This window comes from Gekko japonicus, unplaced genomic scaffold, assembly GCF_001447785.1.
Source record: "Gekko japonicus isolate JY-2015 unplaced genomic scaffold, Gekko_japonicus_V1.1 scaffold109, whole genome shotgun sequence".
NCBI lineage: Eukaryota > Metazoa > Chordata > Lepidosauria > Squamata > Gekkonidae > Gekko > Gekko japonicus.
Window position 1 is genome coordinate 465,369 of NW_015164185.1, and position 19,494 is coordinate 484,862.

At 42.6% G+C, this 19,494-nt stretch overlaps 1 protein-coding gene across 1 annotated transcript in view; it reads left to right on the forward strand.

Annotated features, from left to right (window-relative positions):
* The window catches only part of GPM6A (glycoprotein M6A), a 186,143-nt gene that overhangs the window by 159,486 nt on the left and 7,163 nt on the right, over positions 1-19,494 (forward strand). The window contains exons 4-6 of the mRNA XM_015408137.1: positions 12,336-12,489; positions 14,628-14,704; positions 17,706-17,771. Coding sequence (XP_015263623.1) covers positions 12,336-12,489; positions 14,628-14,704; positions 17,706-17,771 — 297 coding nt within the window. The remainder of the gene's footprint in view (positions 1-12,335; positions 12,490-14,627; positions 14,705-17,705; positions 17,772-19,494) is intronic.

Here is a 19,494-nt window from a genome sequence, read left to right on the forward strand (position 1 = left end):
GAGTAACCCATAGGCTAGAGCAGCAGTTCCCTGGCACCGAAATCAGAAACCTACCCTACAGGTTGGTCCAGCGCCACCACAAAACAGTGCCTCCCAGTTGCAGTCTTGAAAGGTTATCCAGAAGGACATCATGATCAATTATATCAAAAGCCACTGCTCCCTGGACATCTTCCAGCACGTCATCCACAAGGATGACCAACTCTAATTTTAGAATTATATTTCTAAAGATTGTGCAAATTAGTACATTTTAGGCCTGCATAACTTGTGATCAATAAAGCTGTCATGATTCTCTCCTCTCCCAGACCAGTCCAGGATTGGGAAAGGAAACGGATCATTGACTAAGACAAGGAATTTTACACAAAAACCCAGGAGAGGTAGTCTCTCTTTGTATTTAAGACATTTGCCACCAGAACCTTTCACTATAGTCCCCTTCCAGCCCAAGAGAAGGTTCAAACTCTTGACTGGCTTTTGGGACTTAATCCAAGAATATGCTTAGCCAGGTAGCAGCAATTGGACAAGCAGTCTCAGGCACTAGGAAAAAAGGCTTGGAGTCAAAGGTATATCACTCAGACACAGTTATAACAGAATATAGTTTATTTAGCAGAGTTTGCCATCAGACCCTAGGAGATTAGAAAAATAAGAAAGGCTAAGCAACAGTTTGCCTAACTATACAATAGAGTATATTTACCAACATTCAGGAGGGTCAGTAGTCCAAGACAGTCTATTTGAATGAATTCCACTAAGTCTCATCTTTGTCTAGCGTCCCTGCCATGTGCCCCAGAAATCCTTTGTTCTCTCCCAGAGAGCACACGACGGAGATGCAGCATTTCAGGGTACATTCAGAAGTAAGCCAAAAAAGAGTGAGTTCCACTCTCTGTGCTAGCCAATTTGAACCCCCAATCTCATTAGAATTAGCTTTGGCCATTAGCCAATCCAATGAGACAGGTACTTTCCAAATTTGGCGTTGCTATGGTAAATGGGTATGGCCAGTTAGGGAGTAGCAGTCATCTTCCTGCAGTAAGATGATGCCAGTCCTTGGCCTGCGTGCCTTTCTCCACGCTTCAGCAAAGGCATGTGGTTTATGGGGGCCATCTGGACAAATGGTCAAGCCAAATGGTCAAGCCATACATTCCTAAGGGCAACCTGAAACTTCTAGAAATCACACAAGGGGAGCATGAACCTTCTAAAGATCAAGTTTTCTACACAAAAGCCCAGTGCAGTCCACCAGCCATGTATGGTGGCTCCCCTTGGGCTTTATGGACCACTTGTTTGTGCTGTCTACTTAGATCTGGAAAGAAAAAGATGGATTGTTAGACCAATTGCAAGCCACACTATGTGGCTTGTGGAATATGTTTGTCTTGGTATATCTGGAACAAAGCAAATAATTGCAGTGCATTTATAAATAGGACCTAGGTTTCAGTCTGAGACTAACTTTTCAAATTGCATTGTGCAACCTGGTAGTTTATACACTTTGAGGCACCAGAAGAACTGGCACCAGTCCTTGCGTTGAAGTCACAGCATAGTGCAATGTGGGAGTTGGGAAACTGGGAGTTTGGAGCATTCAAGGTGATGGACAGATTACTCAGAGTAACTGGATGATTGATTCATCACATGCACACACACACACACACACTGTTCTATTTGTTTTCAAAAATTCAAACAATTTTTAGAGATAGCAAGGAGGGGGCAAAGGAAGCCTTCTTCATTTTGTGAAAGGAAGCAAACAACAGACGAAAACAAGGAAGGACAGCAAATACAGATTTTTCAGTGGAAAAGTAATTTTTTTAAAAAAGTCAGACAGTGTAGGAAAATAAAATGGATGCAGACAAGGTCCCACCCTTCTAAAATGCTGGTGATCAACTGGTTATCTGCTGGGATGTCACCTAACTGCCATTTTCCCCTGTGGGAACCATCGCAGAGAAGTGAGCCCTGCGCTAGAGGCACCTACTTTGGGGGCCTGTAAAACTGAACCCCTTTGTTCATTCTTCTCAAACATTAGAGCAGGGGTGTCAAACATATGGCCCGTGGGCCAGATCTGCCCCTGCAGGGCTTCTAACTGGCCCATGAGAAACTGGCTGTCTGCTATTTTCCCCTTCCTGTTTCTTGCATCACAGCTCCTTTTCCCCAGTCTTTCCTATTTCCTGCTTGGCAGAGGAGAAAAAGAAAGCCTTCCTTTGATTGACTGAGGGCTCCTCCCCCTTGTTCTCTGGGGAGGGAGGGGGAGAGAAAGAGCCAGAGAGGGGGGGGGATAGAGTCTGATAGCACTTTTAAGAAGACCTGCAATGTTTTATTCCAGGTGTAAGCTTTTGTGTGCATGCACACTTCTTCTTCAGAGAGAGGATGGGACAGGAGGGGGAGGGAAAGAGGGAGAGCATGCCAGAGAGAGAGGGAGGGAGGGAGGGAGAGATATGAATCCCCGTTTCCATTTCTAACAGATTGGTGGGGGGGAGCAACCTAACAGCCCAGCTTGCTTTCCTTATTAGTGAAAGGCAGCAAGAGTCCAGCAGCACCTTATTGACTAACAGCATTTGTGGCACGATAGGAGTTTTTGTGTGTCATTGCTCACTTCTTCAGATACAGCTAGAATGTGAGTACATCATTATATTTTGGAGAGTGAAGTGACTGATGCAATCACAGGTGGATATACTCACAGGTGGATATACCCAGGCGTCATTTCATAGAAAAAGAGGTGCAGGAGCTCATTAGCATAACTTATTTGCATATGCCACACCCCCTGACGTCACCAGAAATATGTCAGAAGGCAACACCCATCACTCAGGCTCCACTGGACTGTTTTGGATTGCTAGCTATTGGGTGGGGGGAAACATGCAGATCTGTCCTTGCAGAGGAGGGAGAGCTTGTACCTGAATAAAACTTGGTCTTAAAGGTGCCACTGGACTGTTTTGGACCGGGGGCCCGGGGGGAGCTCTGTAACTTACCTGGCTGCTTCTTGCTCTGAGGGCTGCTGGGAGCAGGAGGTGGGGCTTGTTGCATGTGCCCGCCCCCCGGGCTCTATTGCCGGAGCTCCGCTCCTGTGCGCTCCTGCAGGAAATGACCCCTGGATATACCTATGCAAATACTTAGTATTAGCAACTCTTAGAGGGCTAACTCAAAAGAACAGAAACCAGTTAGGGCCAAGAAGAACAGAAACCAATAGTTATTAATTATACTGCAAGGGTTTGGATTGACATTTAGAAATTATTTTCTTTCTATTATTTCTGTATGTATTATTTTTGTGTGTGTGGACATGTTTTGAAATACTACAGGTATATGATAGGTTGCACAGAGAGGCATTGATTTGTTGTTACACCCATCATTCTCATTTTCTTACTCTTGAAAATCAATCAGTGGCAGAAAAGCAAACCAGGGAGATTCAATCACATTGACATTAATTAATAAAGTACCAAGGAGTATGTGACTATTTCAAGAAGAAGGAACAGGCTAATTTAGAAGCTGTGACTTTGGATGTATTGCACTTCTTGCCACCATTGCTCCATCTTTCCAACAGAAATCAGAAACATGAGAAATAAATTAAAACATATCCATAGAATGAGAAGCGGAGAGCAGAAGTGCTATGCTGTGGAAGAACTAATGCCATTTTCTCCAGTGGGCAGGGGAGATGAAGAAGGGAATGGATATGGGTCAGATGAACACTGGGGCACCTCTGATATGTATCCAGCCCCTTAAAAATGTCTTATACATAAAAGAAGAATTCCAGACTGCCTTTTCAAAAGTCATAAAGTAAGGCTTTATAAAGCTGGTGCTGTATTTATGTCTTGATGCGTGCTGAGATTGCCAGCTTGTCTGTTTTCAATTGAAACTAGAACATAATACAGAAAAACATATTTGACTAGTGATGCCAAAATGTGTGAAAGGAATGACCTCATGATACAATTTCCCCCAGCTTGCAGAACTCATTTTTAATTGTTTTGATTCCACTTGCCCTGAAATCATTACTCCATTTACAATTTAAAATGAGATGTCTTTTCAGCTTATGCACCACTTTGGGGCCTGCTTAGTCAACAGTCATCAGACTCAACAGCTGAGGCCAGTAGTTTCTCTTGGCACATGTTCAGAAGTTGGTGACTTTAACTCTTTCAACCTCAATGAAACTGTCCTTAGTGGGGAAACTTACTGAGGCAAAGCCTGGAGGGATGCAGGAGGCGGGAAGGAGATGCCCTCTCTCATTGCCAGAAGACTTGAGACAGATTTCACACCAATTCCTACTGCTGATTGGAGGGGCATGACAAATTATTGGTGGAGCTCCACCCCCTTGTGCACCACCATTGCTACGGGCCTGCTGTAGATAGGGGGCAGATAGAAGAAAAGTAGATTTTTTAACCCTTCTTTTCTCTGCCTTAAGGAATCTCAGTGCTGCTTACAATTACATTTCCTTCCTCTCCCACAAAAGACATCTGGTGAGGTAGGTAGGGCTGAGAGAGTTTGGGGAGAACTGTGTCCCACGGTCACCCAGCAGGCTTCATGTGGAGGAATGGGGAATCAAACCCGGTTCTACAAATTGGAGTCCACCATTTTTAACCACTGCACTGTGCTGGCTCTCAGATAAAGGGTAGGTTGGTTGGAGGATGGGAAGAAGAAGAGGAAGAGAAAAAAGGAAATAGTATGGGGAGGGGAATAAAGTGAGGTACCCCCACAAGTTCTTGTGGGTCCTGCACTGCACAACTTGGCCTGGTGGTCAGCACCATGCAACTGTGCCAAGCTTTTCCCAGGGAGAGGCTACCAAGGGTAGGGCAGGAAGAAAAACTGAATACAAGGGGGCAGATAATAATAGGTTGGTGGGTGGGTGGGAAGGAGAGGAGAAAGGAAAATGAGAGAAGCTACGGGGGTTTTCAGGAAAGAAAAAAGGAAATAGTGGCAGAGGGGGAAATGATATGCCCCTGGAAGTCCTTGCAGATCCCCCTTTTGCAAAATCTAATTATGGAAAATACAATGTCGAAACAATAAATATGGGTGTTAATTCGGCATAAGCCTGCTTCAGCAGAGAGGACGGGGTAAAAGTCGAAACAATAAATAAATAAATAAATAGGTGTGTGCTTTTTTTCTTACTGGTGCAGTTTTTCTCACCAGCCCAATATACTTGAACTGGTATTCTTACCGGTTCAAGTATATTGGACCTGTACATTTTTGTGGATTCCTGAAAAATCCCAGAGCCAACTACCAGTATGGTATTCGGATCTGGATTTTTTTTTGTAAATCCTGAGATTTTTCGGGGCTATAGACCAGAACTGAAAAAATGCTGGTTAAAAAAAAATACCAGCCCAGTCTTTGGGCTGACTTGGCTTCTCCTGCAGCCTGGTTTAAACTGAGCTGCAGGAGAAGCAACACAGAGCTGTGCTGGCAGGCAGCAGTTGGTACCTTGCAGGAACAGCCAATCCCAGCTGGGCTGCCCTCTCCTGCTGCCCGGTTTAAACTGGCTGGCAGAAGGCAACACAGAGCTGCACCAGCGGGGAGCTCTCAACTCCCCACCGACCCAGCTGATCTTGGGCTGACTTCCCTTCATAGCCCAGTTTAAACCAGGCTGTAAGAGAAGCCAACCCCAGCCAAGGCGGAAGGGAGCTCTCAGTTCCCCAACACCCCGGCTGATCCTTGGGCTGACTTCTGCAGTCCCGTTAAAGTTTAAAGGGATTGCATAAACCTACTGGACAAACAGCTGAGAGGCGAGAACAATCTTCTCCTGCCTCTCTGGTTTTCCCTGAAATTCCCAAATATATCCAGGATTTTTTTGGGATTTCCCCCCTGGTTTTTCCAAGAATACCTGGATGCATTTGGGAAGCTGAAATATACCTGAGAAATATTGATAAGGTATTTTTTTGAGTACATTTTCGGTCAGGTAGATCCGGATGTTTACCCCTTGTACTAATTTAGCATTTCCACAATGTATTTTTCCTTTGAATTTATTTTGAAAGAGTTGAACAAATTAAGTCTTAGCGAATTCAATAGAAGTGAAATGTCTGTGATAACTGTGCTGTGTATAGCACTAAACTAGTAACAGTCAGAATGTAAATGAGAGATTTTTCTTTGGCTCAAAACTTTCGTTCTTCATGTTTGCTTTAGTTTTGAGCCAAAGAACAATCCCTGATCTACATGCTGATTATTATTGGTAGGCTTGCCATAGATAAGGAGATTAAGGCTGTACATTTACAAGTATCCCCTGCTGAATATAACTGAATTTGCTTTTGAGCAAACTTGCATAGGATTACACTGTAAATCAAGTGGTTAGAACTTCTTTCCTCAAACATATTTCTTCATTCTTTGAAGCTGACTGTGAAGAATCACATTCCTGTTGTTTTCTGTCTGTAAACAAGATGAATCCGAACACTATTGTGGAAGTATTCTTTACATGACCAGGCAGTTGTACAGCTATTGTGGGTCTTGTTATATTCCTCACCAAGCAGATACCTAATTGTTTTTAAAACTCCCTAAACTCTTCCAGTATAATTTCCATATTTCTTAGGGGATGGCTGACATGCACAGCAGTTCAATTTACCTGAAAGCCACACAAGGATTTGGCCTATTTCTATTTTGATCCCTCCTAATCCAGACAGCAGATTGAGGGATTAAGAAGGTAGACGCAGGGAGGATAGTCTAAATTATGGGTTATGGTGTGATCATTGCAGAATATCGTATGCAGCATTGTACCTGACTCTTCTGATATTGCTTCCTGTACCTCTGTTTTAGCACTAAATTGTATAGTCAAAATTTCTGGAAGCCTTTATCTGCATGAAGCCAAAAATGAGATTAATGGAATTAATGCCTTTCTCAGAATAAATGCATGAGATGTCACAGTTGATTCAATAAGTGTCACTTCTTGGTACTACATAATGACAGTCTAAGTACAGATGAGAGGAGGAGCATGTGCTTCCTTCCTCATTCCACCACTATTATTCTGCTCCACATGACTTTAGCCACATTAAAAAATAATTTGAAAATATGTAAAACTCAAGATACACTGAGAGTTACTCTTCTTATGTTATAGGACAGAGAGAGTTGTTTTAAAACGGGGTACAGATCCTTTAAAAGAGAGAGCCAACATGGTTTAGTGTATGTATGAGAGAGAAATATACTAGCCTGGAAAATAAGGATGTTATCATCAGTCCATATGATCTCTCCCATTCCAGCATTACCAGTAAGGGAGCAATAACTTTGTCTTTCCTGTAACATAAGAAGAACAAAAGAGGTGCATCCCTCAGTGAAAGTATATTTTAAGTTTTACTTTTTATTTTTAGTGGACTATTTGAGACCACTCATCTCCATTGTGATGTGTAGTTATTCTGCTAATAAAGGCAATTTGGACCTTGGGCAAGAGAAAATCCAATTAATTCCTCTTGTCTATGAACTGGTTTATCGTGGTGATTTCAGATGAATTTTTTGCTTTCAGCTCCCTTATCTAATGAAGGTTGACTCCAAAGGCTGAATGACCATTGCCAGCTCCTGGGTTCATCTACTAGCCAGGTGGCACAGATGATTCTTTGATTGTTCTTAAATGTTTACTTTTAAAGCTAAATTAACAGAGGTGTTTTGTCTCAGACCAATAAGAAGCCTGTTTCTGGTTGGAATAAGTGGAAAGTATCACATTGGCTAGTTGCTAGGGCTGCTCTATTGTTCTAATGTTAGGTATATTTTAATTAAGCCTATAAGGAGCTGATGGCTCTTCATTTCAGGATTAGCATGGTATCAAGTGATGATTCAGACACAGACCCAAGCAGGAGCCTTTGAAGAGCTTATTGTGTTGTGCCAGTAATAGAAGCTAATCACTAGTAGCTGTTCCTCATTTGTGTCAGCCCTGCTTCCCCATACAGTTACAGACATCATATGGGTGGGCTTTTCAGTGACTCCCAGTCATATGAATCCATAGTTAGTCTAAAAATATACAACAAGGGAAACATTTTGGATCCTTAAATTTTGCGGAATGGACTTTCACTGCAGAACACCCAAAGACTTGGAACTACTTTTGCAACCATTTTGGTCCTTACATTTTTCTGGTACAGAAGGCCATTCAGAATCTTTTCATTGCAGAACATCCAAGGACTCAGAACCATTTTAAAAAGCTGATAACACCCAACGGTTTAGCCTGCAAAAGTAATTGAAGACCAGCCTTTTATTTTTAGTCTGCAGTTTGGGATTTTTAAATGACTCTCTGCTGCCAAGTAATTACTTCAGTGTGTGCGCCTGAGGTTGGCTGAGATGTCTCTTCTGCTTAAGTAATGCTGGTGTAGCAGGGAACCGTAAAACAAAAAAACAGAGGAAATGACACAGATTAAATCTAACAGCCTTTTTTTCAAGAGCTTGTTTACTTTTATTTTTGGAAAGATCCCACAGAAAGATATGCTCTTTAATCTTTAAATCCAGATGATGGAAAGTCTTCTGCCACATGATCCCTTCTTTAGGAAAATGTTGAGGAATTCAGATTGATTTTAAGCTGCTGATGTTTTCCTATTTTGTATAGCATCAAAGTATACTGGAACCTACATAAAAAGGATATATGAAATTGTTCACTATGGGGAATTAACTCCAGTGCCACTGTTATTTTGATAAACTACAAGAATCTTCCGTGTTCAATATTTGATAACACTGTGTTTCATCTTTTGATAGAGTGTTTAGTAAATTTTGTTCTGCATGGATCCAAACATGTTTTCTTCACAAAAGACACTAGGCTATAAGAATTAAGCAGTTCTTTGAATCTCCTTACAGATGATTATGCCTCTCTAGCTATTGGATTAGACCCTTCTCTTTTTTAACAAATTTGAAAACTGGAGTAAATTTAAATAACATGCATGTGCTGGGTAAAGTAACATTATTTTTAATAGATATGCAGATACATGATAAACTGTGCTTAAAGCAAATTAAAAATCAAATGGTTTGTGAAAGACTTGGAATAAATCAGGATCTATTAAAGTTGACAGGGACTACCTGGGTCTAACGGCCTGCTCAGCTACAAATATCACCAGGTGATCCTGGACCCAGTTACTATTTCTCAGCATAACCTACTTCACGGCGGTATTGTGAAGATTACAGTGGGATGATACTGAGTTATTTGGAACATCATCAGAATACAAATGTCATAGAAAGACAAATGTGGAAGTCACCCATTGTACTAACCAGGAAGACATTTAAGAGTTGGAGAACTAGTAAAATTCAGGGCTTAATGTATGCTAATCATTACATCCATTTGAAAAATGGTTGTTGAGTGTGCAGAAATGCTAGGTCAGGGTAAACAATAATGAAGGGATGGAGCAGGAGTGAGTCTGTGGAAATGGCTTGTAGTCTTATAGTAGGACATCTGCTTCTCATGCCCAAAGTCCTATTTTGAAATTGGATGTCTCTGATTAAATGTCTTGGAGTCAGATGTTAGCAAAGACCTGCTGGTTAGAGTAAATGACACCAAGAAATACAAACCAAGAGGCTGACAAGGTATAAGCAGGGGTCATTTCCTGCAGGAGCGCACAGGAGTGGAGCTCCGGCAGTAAAGAGCTCAGGGGGCAGGCACATGCAACAAGCCCCACCCCCTGCTCCCAGCAGCCCTCAGTCAGAGCAAGAAGCAGCCAGGTAAGTCGCAGAGCCCCCCCCCAGCCCCCCGGCCCAAAACAGTCCAGTGGCACCTTTAAGACCAAGTTTTATTCAAGTACAAGCTTTCTCTCCTCTGTGAGGACAGATCTGCACGTTCCCCCCCCCCCAATAGCTAGCAATCCAAAGCAGTCCAGTGGAGCCTGAATGGTGGGTGTTGCCTTCTGACACACTTCTGGTGACGTCAGGGGGTGTGACATATGCAAATAAGTTATGCTAATGGGTTATGCTAATGAGCTCCTGCACCTCTTTTTCTACAAAATGACCTCTGTTATAAGACAGTTTCATATCTTTAAGTTGAATCTAAATATCCTGTAAAAACCTTGTTACGTACCTTCACAATACATTACCCCTCCATCACCTGTGAGTCCTGCCAGTAGAGAACAGCGTGCCAGCATGAGTTTTTAAACCGTCCTGGGTATAAGACAGTTTCATATCTTTAAGTTGGATCTAAATATGCTGTAAAAACCTTGTTACGTACCTTCACAATACATTACCCCTCCATCACCCGTGAGTCCTGTCAGTAGAGAACAGTATGCCAGCATGAGTTTTTAAACCGAGCTTTTCTGCACTCTTATTTTCATTGCTTGTGTCCCCCTGTTGCTTCCGGCAGGAGTTCTTTTCCACACGTTTCCCTCTAGCTGTTGCTTCAATATTACATTGCTGTTTCTCCAGCTAATTTCCCAAAGTACAATGTAATATCGAAGCAACTGCTAGAGGGAAAAACACACATGTAGAAAAGAAAGAAAACCAAAGCAATAGGGGCACACAAGGGACAAAAATAAGACTGAGGAAAAGCCCTCAGCCAGGAATGGGAGCTAGGAAAATCACTTGTTTCTCTTTGTCCTTGACTTTGAAGTTGGACCACTGCAGGAGATGAGTAGCATCAGAGATATGCACATCTTCTGGCTTTGGTTCTTCCTCACTAACGTTTCTTTAAGGGAAGAGAGCCACTGAGCCACAGGAGAATCTACATGACAGAAGCCTCATTCTGAGCTTTGAGAGTGTGGCTGCTGCCTGGGTACTCCTGCTCACCAAGATGGCAGACAGCAAGAAGAGGTAGAATGAAAAGCAGTTAAGGGTGAATGGTTGCAGGGTTTATATAGGAGAGGGAGGAGGGAAGGGAGGAAGGTAAAGGGGCTGAGTCTAACATGGAGGTGAAAAGACACAGAATGAGGAGAAAAAGGAGGCAGTTGAAGGCAGCTTTCAAGGCAAGGGAGGGAACATGGTGAGAAATAGAATGGGAAGGAAAGTCAGAGGGGACACTGAGGAGAGGGGGACATAACCAAGGACTATTGGGATAGGAGGCACAGGGAGAAGAGGGGCAAAAGCTTTTCTTTCTCACTTTGCATGTGATCCGTTTTTACAGGTCTCTCAGTTGTATTCAGTTATTTATAAGGAGCAAATCTGCAGTAATTGGATAAATAGTGAAGTTAGGCCCCGGTCACACGGGAGGCTTTGGCCCAGGAGAGGGACGGATTGGGGGCGCAGCAAACGGGCATGATCTCACCGCAACATCTGGGAAGCGGCACGCACCCATCCTGATCCGTCCCTAAATCCGGAAAACCCGCTGCAAAAAAGAACCTCCTACAGAGGAGGACTTACCTGAAGCACCGCTGCAAGCGTGGCCGTGGGATCGCCACCACGCCCGTTGTCCGGATCAATCCAGGCTTCTGGCCGAACTGCGCATGCACACACGTGCAGTTCGGCTGTCGCGCTCTTTCTTCAGTGGCTTCCCACCCCCGGCATCTGATCGTGCCGGGGAGGAAGTGCACGGCTGCTCAGGTGATCTATGTGATCCCGCTGCCGCATCTTTCTTTTGGTGTTGCTTTAGAAAGTCACACTTTGCCTGTGCTATTCCCCCCCGTGTGGCAGGGGCCTTACTTGAGTATATCTTAGATATATTTGTCTTCAAGTTTCTTTTTTTTCCCTCACAAAAATCTCGCTGCTTTAACCACTATGATTTACTACATTAAGGGAACTAAGATATATCCATTTGCTGTTTCCCATAAAAATTGTTAGCCTTAGCACTGAGAAGTTAAACATGGGCTGTGGTCACACTGGCAGCTTAGTGTGATATGGCAGTACCTCTAATTGCACCGGCTTAAAGTGTTGTAGGGCATACCAACGAGACAGCACACCCTGCTGTGGGTTACCTGTGCAGCCATCTCATGGTCAAGCATTCACAGTAGTGTTGTGCGTCAGCCACGGGACGCACTGTGCCAGTGGGATTTTTTTTAAAAAAAATTACCATTGTGCATGCACATAAGCATATAACTGTACAACCACTTCTGTTAGCTAGCTCTGCAACCCATGAATGAGACAGAAGTGCCCGTTCACACTTCCCTTCTGTGTTCCTTTTGGACCAGGAGAGTTCAGACATCAGACAAAATGGAGTGGAAGTACTACCACCCCTTAATACCAGACTTTTCCTGTTGCCTGATTACTCTGGTTCTAACGCAGAGTGGGGTGGGCTGCCGACATCTGGGTCACGGAATGCAGATGTCGATGTATGATCAAGACCTATAACTCTACACAGATAACACTACTATATCGCAACAAACTGCTTGTGTGACTGCAGCCCTGGAGAACTATTCACTTGTGAAACTACCAAAGCTTTGTAACATTTTAAAATATGACATCCTTCCTTCCTTCCTTTCTTTCCATTTCAAATGGCAGTTTTCTGAATGAAGTCTGTTTTAAAATCTTCTTCTGATTTCCTTTCTTATCTTTTGATATATTTTTTACAGTTCATCATGCTGACATACATCTTCATGCTTGCCTGGCTGGGAGTTACAGCTTTCACCTCTCTGCCTGTTTACATGTACTTCAATCTGTGGACTATTTGCAAAAACACCACTGCAATGGATGGGGCACCCCTCTGCTTAGACCTCCGTCAATTTGGTAAGTGAAAGATTAATTACAACAATAAAACAGTCACTGAAATGCTTGAATTACTGTTACAAATCTTGAGTTGGTTCTAATCTTGATAAGCCAGGGCCCCAGACGTACCTTGGGCCCTATTTGCTGGCCCATGGGGACAGAGGAGTAGGCGATGCATTGTTTGGCAGGCCCGGGTAGCATGGTTGGGAGCTTGTGGAGATACCTCCGGGGCTGCACGGTACTCTCTGCCTCCCAAACACACACTGCCGTGCCAATTAGGCACAGCCTGATGCAGCCGGTGGGGGCAGGCCCAGCCCAGATTTAAAGGGGCTTGTCACGCTGCATGGGCCCTGGTCTACTCAAGGTAAGGGTTCAAGGTGTGAGAGTTCTTTCACTGTTCATGGAAGCTCATCCCCTGCCACATATTTTGTTAGTATTTAAGGTGATACTGGACTTTAGTTGCTGTAGATTTTCCGGGTTGTGTGGCCATGGTCTTGGCATTGTAGAACCTGACGTTTCACCAGTAACTGTGACTGGCATTCTCAGAGGTATAACACAGAAAGATTGAGTACTCTCTGTGTCAAGGTGAGAAGAAAATGGTAGGCAGGTAATTTATATCTACTCCAGAAGGTGGGGTAGGGCTGAGTCATTATCTTGTAAGAGTTCCCCAGGCTATGAACATGCTAATGGAGGAGCTTTCCTGAGGAGGTTCTTTTGTATTTGGGTTGTTTCCTGAGGAGGTTTCCTGTTTCCTGAGGAGGTTCTTTTGTATGTGGATTGGCTGTTGAAATTCTAATCTTATTTGTAGTGCTATTGTCAGATGTAGAGCCTTTTGTGTTTTTCAGGACAGGAAACCATGCCCTATTTATTTTTAAACTCTTCTTTCCTGTTGAAATTGTGTTTATGTTCATGAATTTCAATGGTTTCCCTGTGTAATCTGACATGGTAATTGGAAGTGTTGTCCAGCCTTTCAGTGTCTTGGAACAAAATACTGTGTCCTGTTTGAGTCAGGCTATGTTCAGCCACTGCTGATTTTTCAGGTTGGCCAAGTCTGCAGTATCTTTCATGTACTTTTATTTTCGTCTGCATGCTACGCTGTGTGGTCCCATGTGTTTTAAATGGCTTTTGCCTGTCTTCCCTCAGTTGTTTGTTTTACCTTTGGTTTAATCGCTCTTGTAATTTCATTCTTGGAGTTGCCATTTGCTTGAAGTGCATGATTTAGATGATTTAGTTCGTCATTGAGAAAGTGCGGTTCACATATCCATCTTGCACGGTCTACTAATGTTTTGATTATGCCTCTTTTTTGCCAAGGGTGGTGATTGGAGTTTTTGTGTAAATAACGGTCCGTGTGAGTTGATTTTCTGTAGACCTTGTGACCCAATTGAAGGTTAGTTTTGTGGATGACCATGATATCTAGAATTTCAACAGCCAATCCACATACAAAAGAACCTCCTCAGGAAACAATCCATATACAAAAGAACCTCCTCAGGAAAGCTCCTCCATTAGCATATTCATAACTTGGGGAACTCCTACAAGATAATAACTCAGCCCTACCCCACCTTTCACTGTGGTTTTAGGCTGGCCACTACTGATGACACCTATCTGGGCTTCTCATTTTTAACTGGTCCACATCTCACAGACTTTTCCATGCTGCCTTTTAAGCACAACTCTTTTGCAGTTTTTCAATAGCCAAACCCTTAATTCTTGGCCCTAGGTATCTTTCACTTTAGCTCCACTGTATATTTTAATCTAGTCTGGATAGCACCGTCTTGACTGTGTAGCAAGTTTGGTTAGCATTCAAAGATCAGTTTTTTGTAGCTTATCCACAATGGTGGAACTTTTCAAATTTGAAAAGATGCTGGGAGATCAGGAAATGGATCTTCCATACATTTTAAAATATTCTTTTTATATGCTCCCCTTTTGGGACTAATAACAACTGGGCAGGGAGTATAATCTCAAAATGAAACCATGCAGAGGTAAAGGGCTAAATGCCAATCCAAACTGGGGTCCCCAAGGATGCAGTTTATCTCGTAAAATGCTGGGCAGATCTGCCATGGACTTCTCAACATCCTAACTAATTTGGCTATAACTTTCTAGCTCGTTTAAACAATTTTGTCTGATGTATTTTGAAAGGTAGCTGGGTTTTTGATCTGTTATAGGTATTGTAACAGTTGGAGAAGACAAGAAGATTTGTTCCACATCTGAAAATTTCAGTAGAATGTGTGAATCTACTGAGGTGAGTAAAAGTGCTAAAGGTCTTCCCATTGGAGATAAAAGCAAATGGATTTACATTTTGTTGACACTTGAAGGGAGCAATTTAACGGAGTAATGCTGAAACCATTCTTATCACAAGGTCTACTAAAGTGTTTGAAGTGGTGTTGGCACAAAAGTTTATGGATAGGAGACCAGGGTAGGTCTACACACAAGAGAACTACACAGAAGAGAACTAAGCAGCTGCTTGGGGCATCAGATTTTGAGGACAAAATTACAGAAGAATGAGACAGCTATGACTTGTGACCAACATTGCACCCCAGATCAGCCCCACTGTGAACATTGTTTCTGGGCGATGCAGCAAAGACATACCCCACAATACCTTAACTACTCTGCTTATTGCATTTGAGAAAGAAAAGTGCTAAGAAACTGGCCTTGCTTAGCTGTTTCTTGGCCTTCCAAGGTTTGGTTCAGGCTTTGAGCTTAGTCAAGTTACTGAAGGCTACCTCCCTGGGAAATTAATGTCATACTCAGGGCTGGGCTTTTTTGCACCCTAGGCAAGGCTAACTACTTATGCCCCCCCCACACACACACACTGCTAACCAATTTTCAAAAAGAGATGAATTGTAGGAAAAATAAAAAGCACAAAACTTGAAATTGCTATTTTTTTTTAAAGCGAGAATAAGTAATACAAGAATCCTTGGCTTTCTTTCACAAACAGAAAACAGTTTTAGCACACAAATCACAAATCATTTTGAATAATCTTGTGAATTGTGGTGTTAAAATTCAAGTCTTTTGAATGTTTCCATTTCAGGCACATCAAAAACTCATTCTGTGTGCCTTTCCCTTTGCAAATTTTGTCACCAATTCCTTCAGGTTAAGTGCTGATGCTTCCGCATGTTCAATTGATACACTTGCCCAACCAAGTAGTCTCTTTTGCAGCATTGTTGAGTGTATGTATGTTTTTATAAGTTTGAGCTTTGAGAAACTGTGTTCACCACTTGTCACTGACACTAGAAGTGTGAGAAGGATCCTTAGAGCAACAGAAACATTAGGCACACTATCCAGGAGTTTTTGTTGTAGTAGGAAGAGAAGTACTCCTTGTGGTGGCATAGACATTGGAAGTCCCAAATCACTTCTACTACTCCCAGGGGCTGTCATTCCACTATGGGGGCTGTCATTCCAGTTCCAGAAAACATCTGCTACTTCCAAGGGCTGTCATTCCACTATAGGCCTGTCATTCCAGTCCTAGAACACTTCTGCTACTCCCTTTTGAATGTTTGGAATCCATGGAATCCATGCAAGTGAATTGGCATTATACCTGGCCCCCATTATTTCCAATGGGCCTTCAAGCCTCTTCCATTGTTTTCAACAGGCAATCCTGTCATTCCTTTTAATACATCCCAACTTCACTTCCCCCTCTCCTGCTAACTGCTGAGCTGCTCTAGCCAATTGCATAGAGATTTATGAAAGGAGGATTCACACTGTTTACCTCAACCTCCTCCTTTTTTACTAGAAAATTTACACCTGATAGACATGTGACAGATTTCACACCCTAATGTTGATTGTCAGTTCTGCACCCCTATGAGGTCTGTGCCCTAGGTGGCTGCCTAGTTGGCCTAATGGTATCACCAGCCCTGGTCATGGTGACTTGCAGTTTCCAGAGAGAGATAAGGCATCAAGTGGAATCAAACACAAGTGCATATGAGATCATGGGCCTGGGAGCTTCAAGGCCAGAGACCTAGAGGGAATTTCACACTCATATTCCATCTCATTAGCAGAAGGAACCCTGCGTGTGGGAAAGTTGTTTCATTGTGAATGCATGTTAGCTGCAGAGGTTTGTGGTCACATGTCTTAGCAACACACCTGATTGTCCAGGATCAGGCCAGCTGTGGGCAGTCTGGCATAAAGCAAGACTACTAATTCTGGTTTGGCACTTCTAGCCATCCTTTTGACAGTAAGTTGGGCCTTGTGTGGCCGGAATACCTGTTCCTCGATTTTTGGACCCTGAAGTTCTATCTGCACTTTGTATCTTCAGTCTGGCCAGGTGACATCGGGGTCAGAGAACTAAAGACTGAAAAAGTCTTCTAGATTAGCTACTCAGTTTTATTATTTTCTTCCCTGTTTTGCACTGTTTCTGTTTTTGCACATTTCTTTTAATAAACCTTATTAATTATACTTCTTCAGTGTTATTTGGATTTTGGTGCTTCAGTCTAAATCCAGTATCCTGGTCTATTTTGGCTACAGCTACCAAAGTGATTCTTTGTGGAACTCAACTTGCAGGTATCCTACCTTGCAGGGCTGACTTCTTGATTAATACCCAGTAGGGCAGGGAACTTGGTCCCTCAGCAGAGAGTTTACAGAGTCTGGTTGTGAGTCATTATCATGGGCAGTGAGGATTCACTCCCCAGTTTTGTGCATTTTGCTTTTAACCTGTACCCCAAAGCCTTCTGGTGGGACAAAAGAGTAGGAATTAGGGAAGAGCTATGGGGAAAATCATGACATCTATTAGCCTTCTCTGAAAAGCTAGATTCGAATCCAGTAGCACCTTACAGGCCAACATGATTTTCAGGGTATAAGCTCTCAAGAGTCAAAGCTCCATCGGATTCGAGCTCTGACTCTTAAATGTTTATGCCCTGGAAATCTTGTTGGTTTGTAGGGAGCTACTGAACTTGAGTCTAGCTCTTTTGCTTCAAGACCAACATGGCAACCCTCTGAAACTACCTTCTCTGAAGGGATCATGTACTTTGAGAAATCCTTAGTTATAACTTACAAAAATGGTCCCAGCCACATCGGGAGTTTTACATTGCAACATTAAAAATTTTTTACTGGTCTTCAGGGGCAATGAAAAGAAGAACAGGAATTCTTTACTCATGTCAATAGTGGGTTCATTGTTTAATTCTCCGAACAGCAACATCAAGGCAGAATTACTGTACAAGGTGAATTGTGCTCAGTGATCCTTATAATACTTTTGATTTTTCAGGGTGTTTTTAATTTGCAACTTGCTTTCCTTGTTGCTTTTGCAGCTGAACATGACATTCCATTTGTTTATTGTGGCACTTGCCGGAGCTGGAGCAGCAGTCATCGCTATGGTAAGGGTTAGAAAGCGTTACCCTCAGAGTAAAGGTCATAACAAATAATGCTAAATACCTTTTGTGTGCCTAACATTTAATAATAATAAAAAATAATATTCCAGAGTTTTATGGTACCATCCATATTCTGTGTATTTTGGATGGGGAGAAGAATAACTTTTTCAGTGTGCGTGCGTGCACAGACACGTGCATATCATGTTATGGAACCATCTGTATTTTCCCCTGTCCCCTTAATACAAGAAACTCTGGGTGTCAGACTTGCCTCCCTCCCATTGTATCCTTATAACAGCACCCCATGGTAATCCAGTGAATTTCATGGCAGAGTGGGAATTAGAACCACAGTCTCCTCCAATCCTAGCCTGAAAATCTCACCACTGCACTATACTGGTAACTGGAAATCGCAGAACAGTTGATCTCTCTTCTTCAGTACATTTCACTCCATTGCAAGCTTGATTTTATGTTTTATAAGATGCATTGAACATTTTGGATTGGAAAGGTGTGGTAGAAATGTTTCAATAAATAAGAGATACATTGGATCCTTTTTAAAAAATCCATTTTTAAACAAAAAGTAAACACACAACGTATGTGAATATGCCTTATGCCAAGTCAGACAATCAGTAGCTCTCCAGGATTTCTAGGCACTGAGAGGTCATTTACAACATTTTTAACCCGTGACTCATTAACTGGGAATGCTGATTGAACCTGGAAACTTGCAAGGAAAGCATACCCTCTACCGCTGAGCCACAACCACAGTGCTAATAACCTGTTAAAAGATAACTTTGCTGCTAAAAAAGAGATACAAAGTTAATTTGAATAATTTACTAACAAGCTCAATTTTGAATAAAATAAATAGCCAAAAACTATTTTCATGTACTCAAGACAGGTAATATCTCTCAGTTTTCCATATTATTCCAGCTTTTGATGCAGTTTCAGACTTTTTCCATCAAGCACTAACCCACAGTAATGCAATTGTTGGGATATTTCTCACTAATTTCAGCTACTCTGCCTAACCATATCATATTAAAAAAACAGAGTAGAATTGTGTTATCTTCCACAGGAAACATATATCTTGTAACTCAGCTATTACATTTAATACTTTCATCCAAGGTTTTTGATCTATCCATCAATATTAGTTTGATAAATATGATTTATTTTACTTGTAGCCAGATACCATCAATACAATATTTATAGAACCATCTTCTTATTCGAAACAGAAAGCAAGGACCCACAAGGAATGTGCAGAATGTGGCATCCACCCCCCCTGCTTTTGCTTCTTCCCTTCCCCCCCACCTCTTCTCTCAGTCACTCTCTCTCTTACACACACTAAAAAACTTTCCCACTCTCTCTTTAACCTTCCCCTTTCTTTGTCACTTTTTGTCCCTCCCCATGAAAGTTGCGAGGGTATGGGGTGGCTCAGACACATGCCATCTTCGCCATTGCTATACCTGCCTGCCCCCCCCCCACTACTTGGGCTAACCAGCTCCATGCTCCCCACCACTTTATTCACTCACCCAGCAGTCCAGCTGTCTAGCTCCCATCATGGAGGAGGCAGAAAAGCAGCAAAATGGGGATATTGGAGTGGCAGATTCTCCCACCTTCCAAGGCTGAATGACAAAGGGGATTTGGCTCACCAAGTCACCCCCTTCCCTGATGCTGTGCCTGTGTGCCCATCTATTGTTCTCTCCACTGTTCTAGATGTCCATAACACACACACCCCATCAGT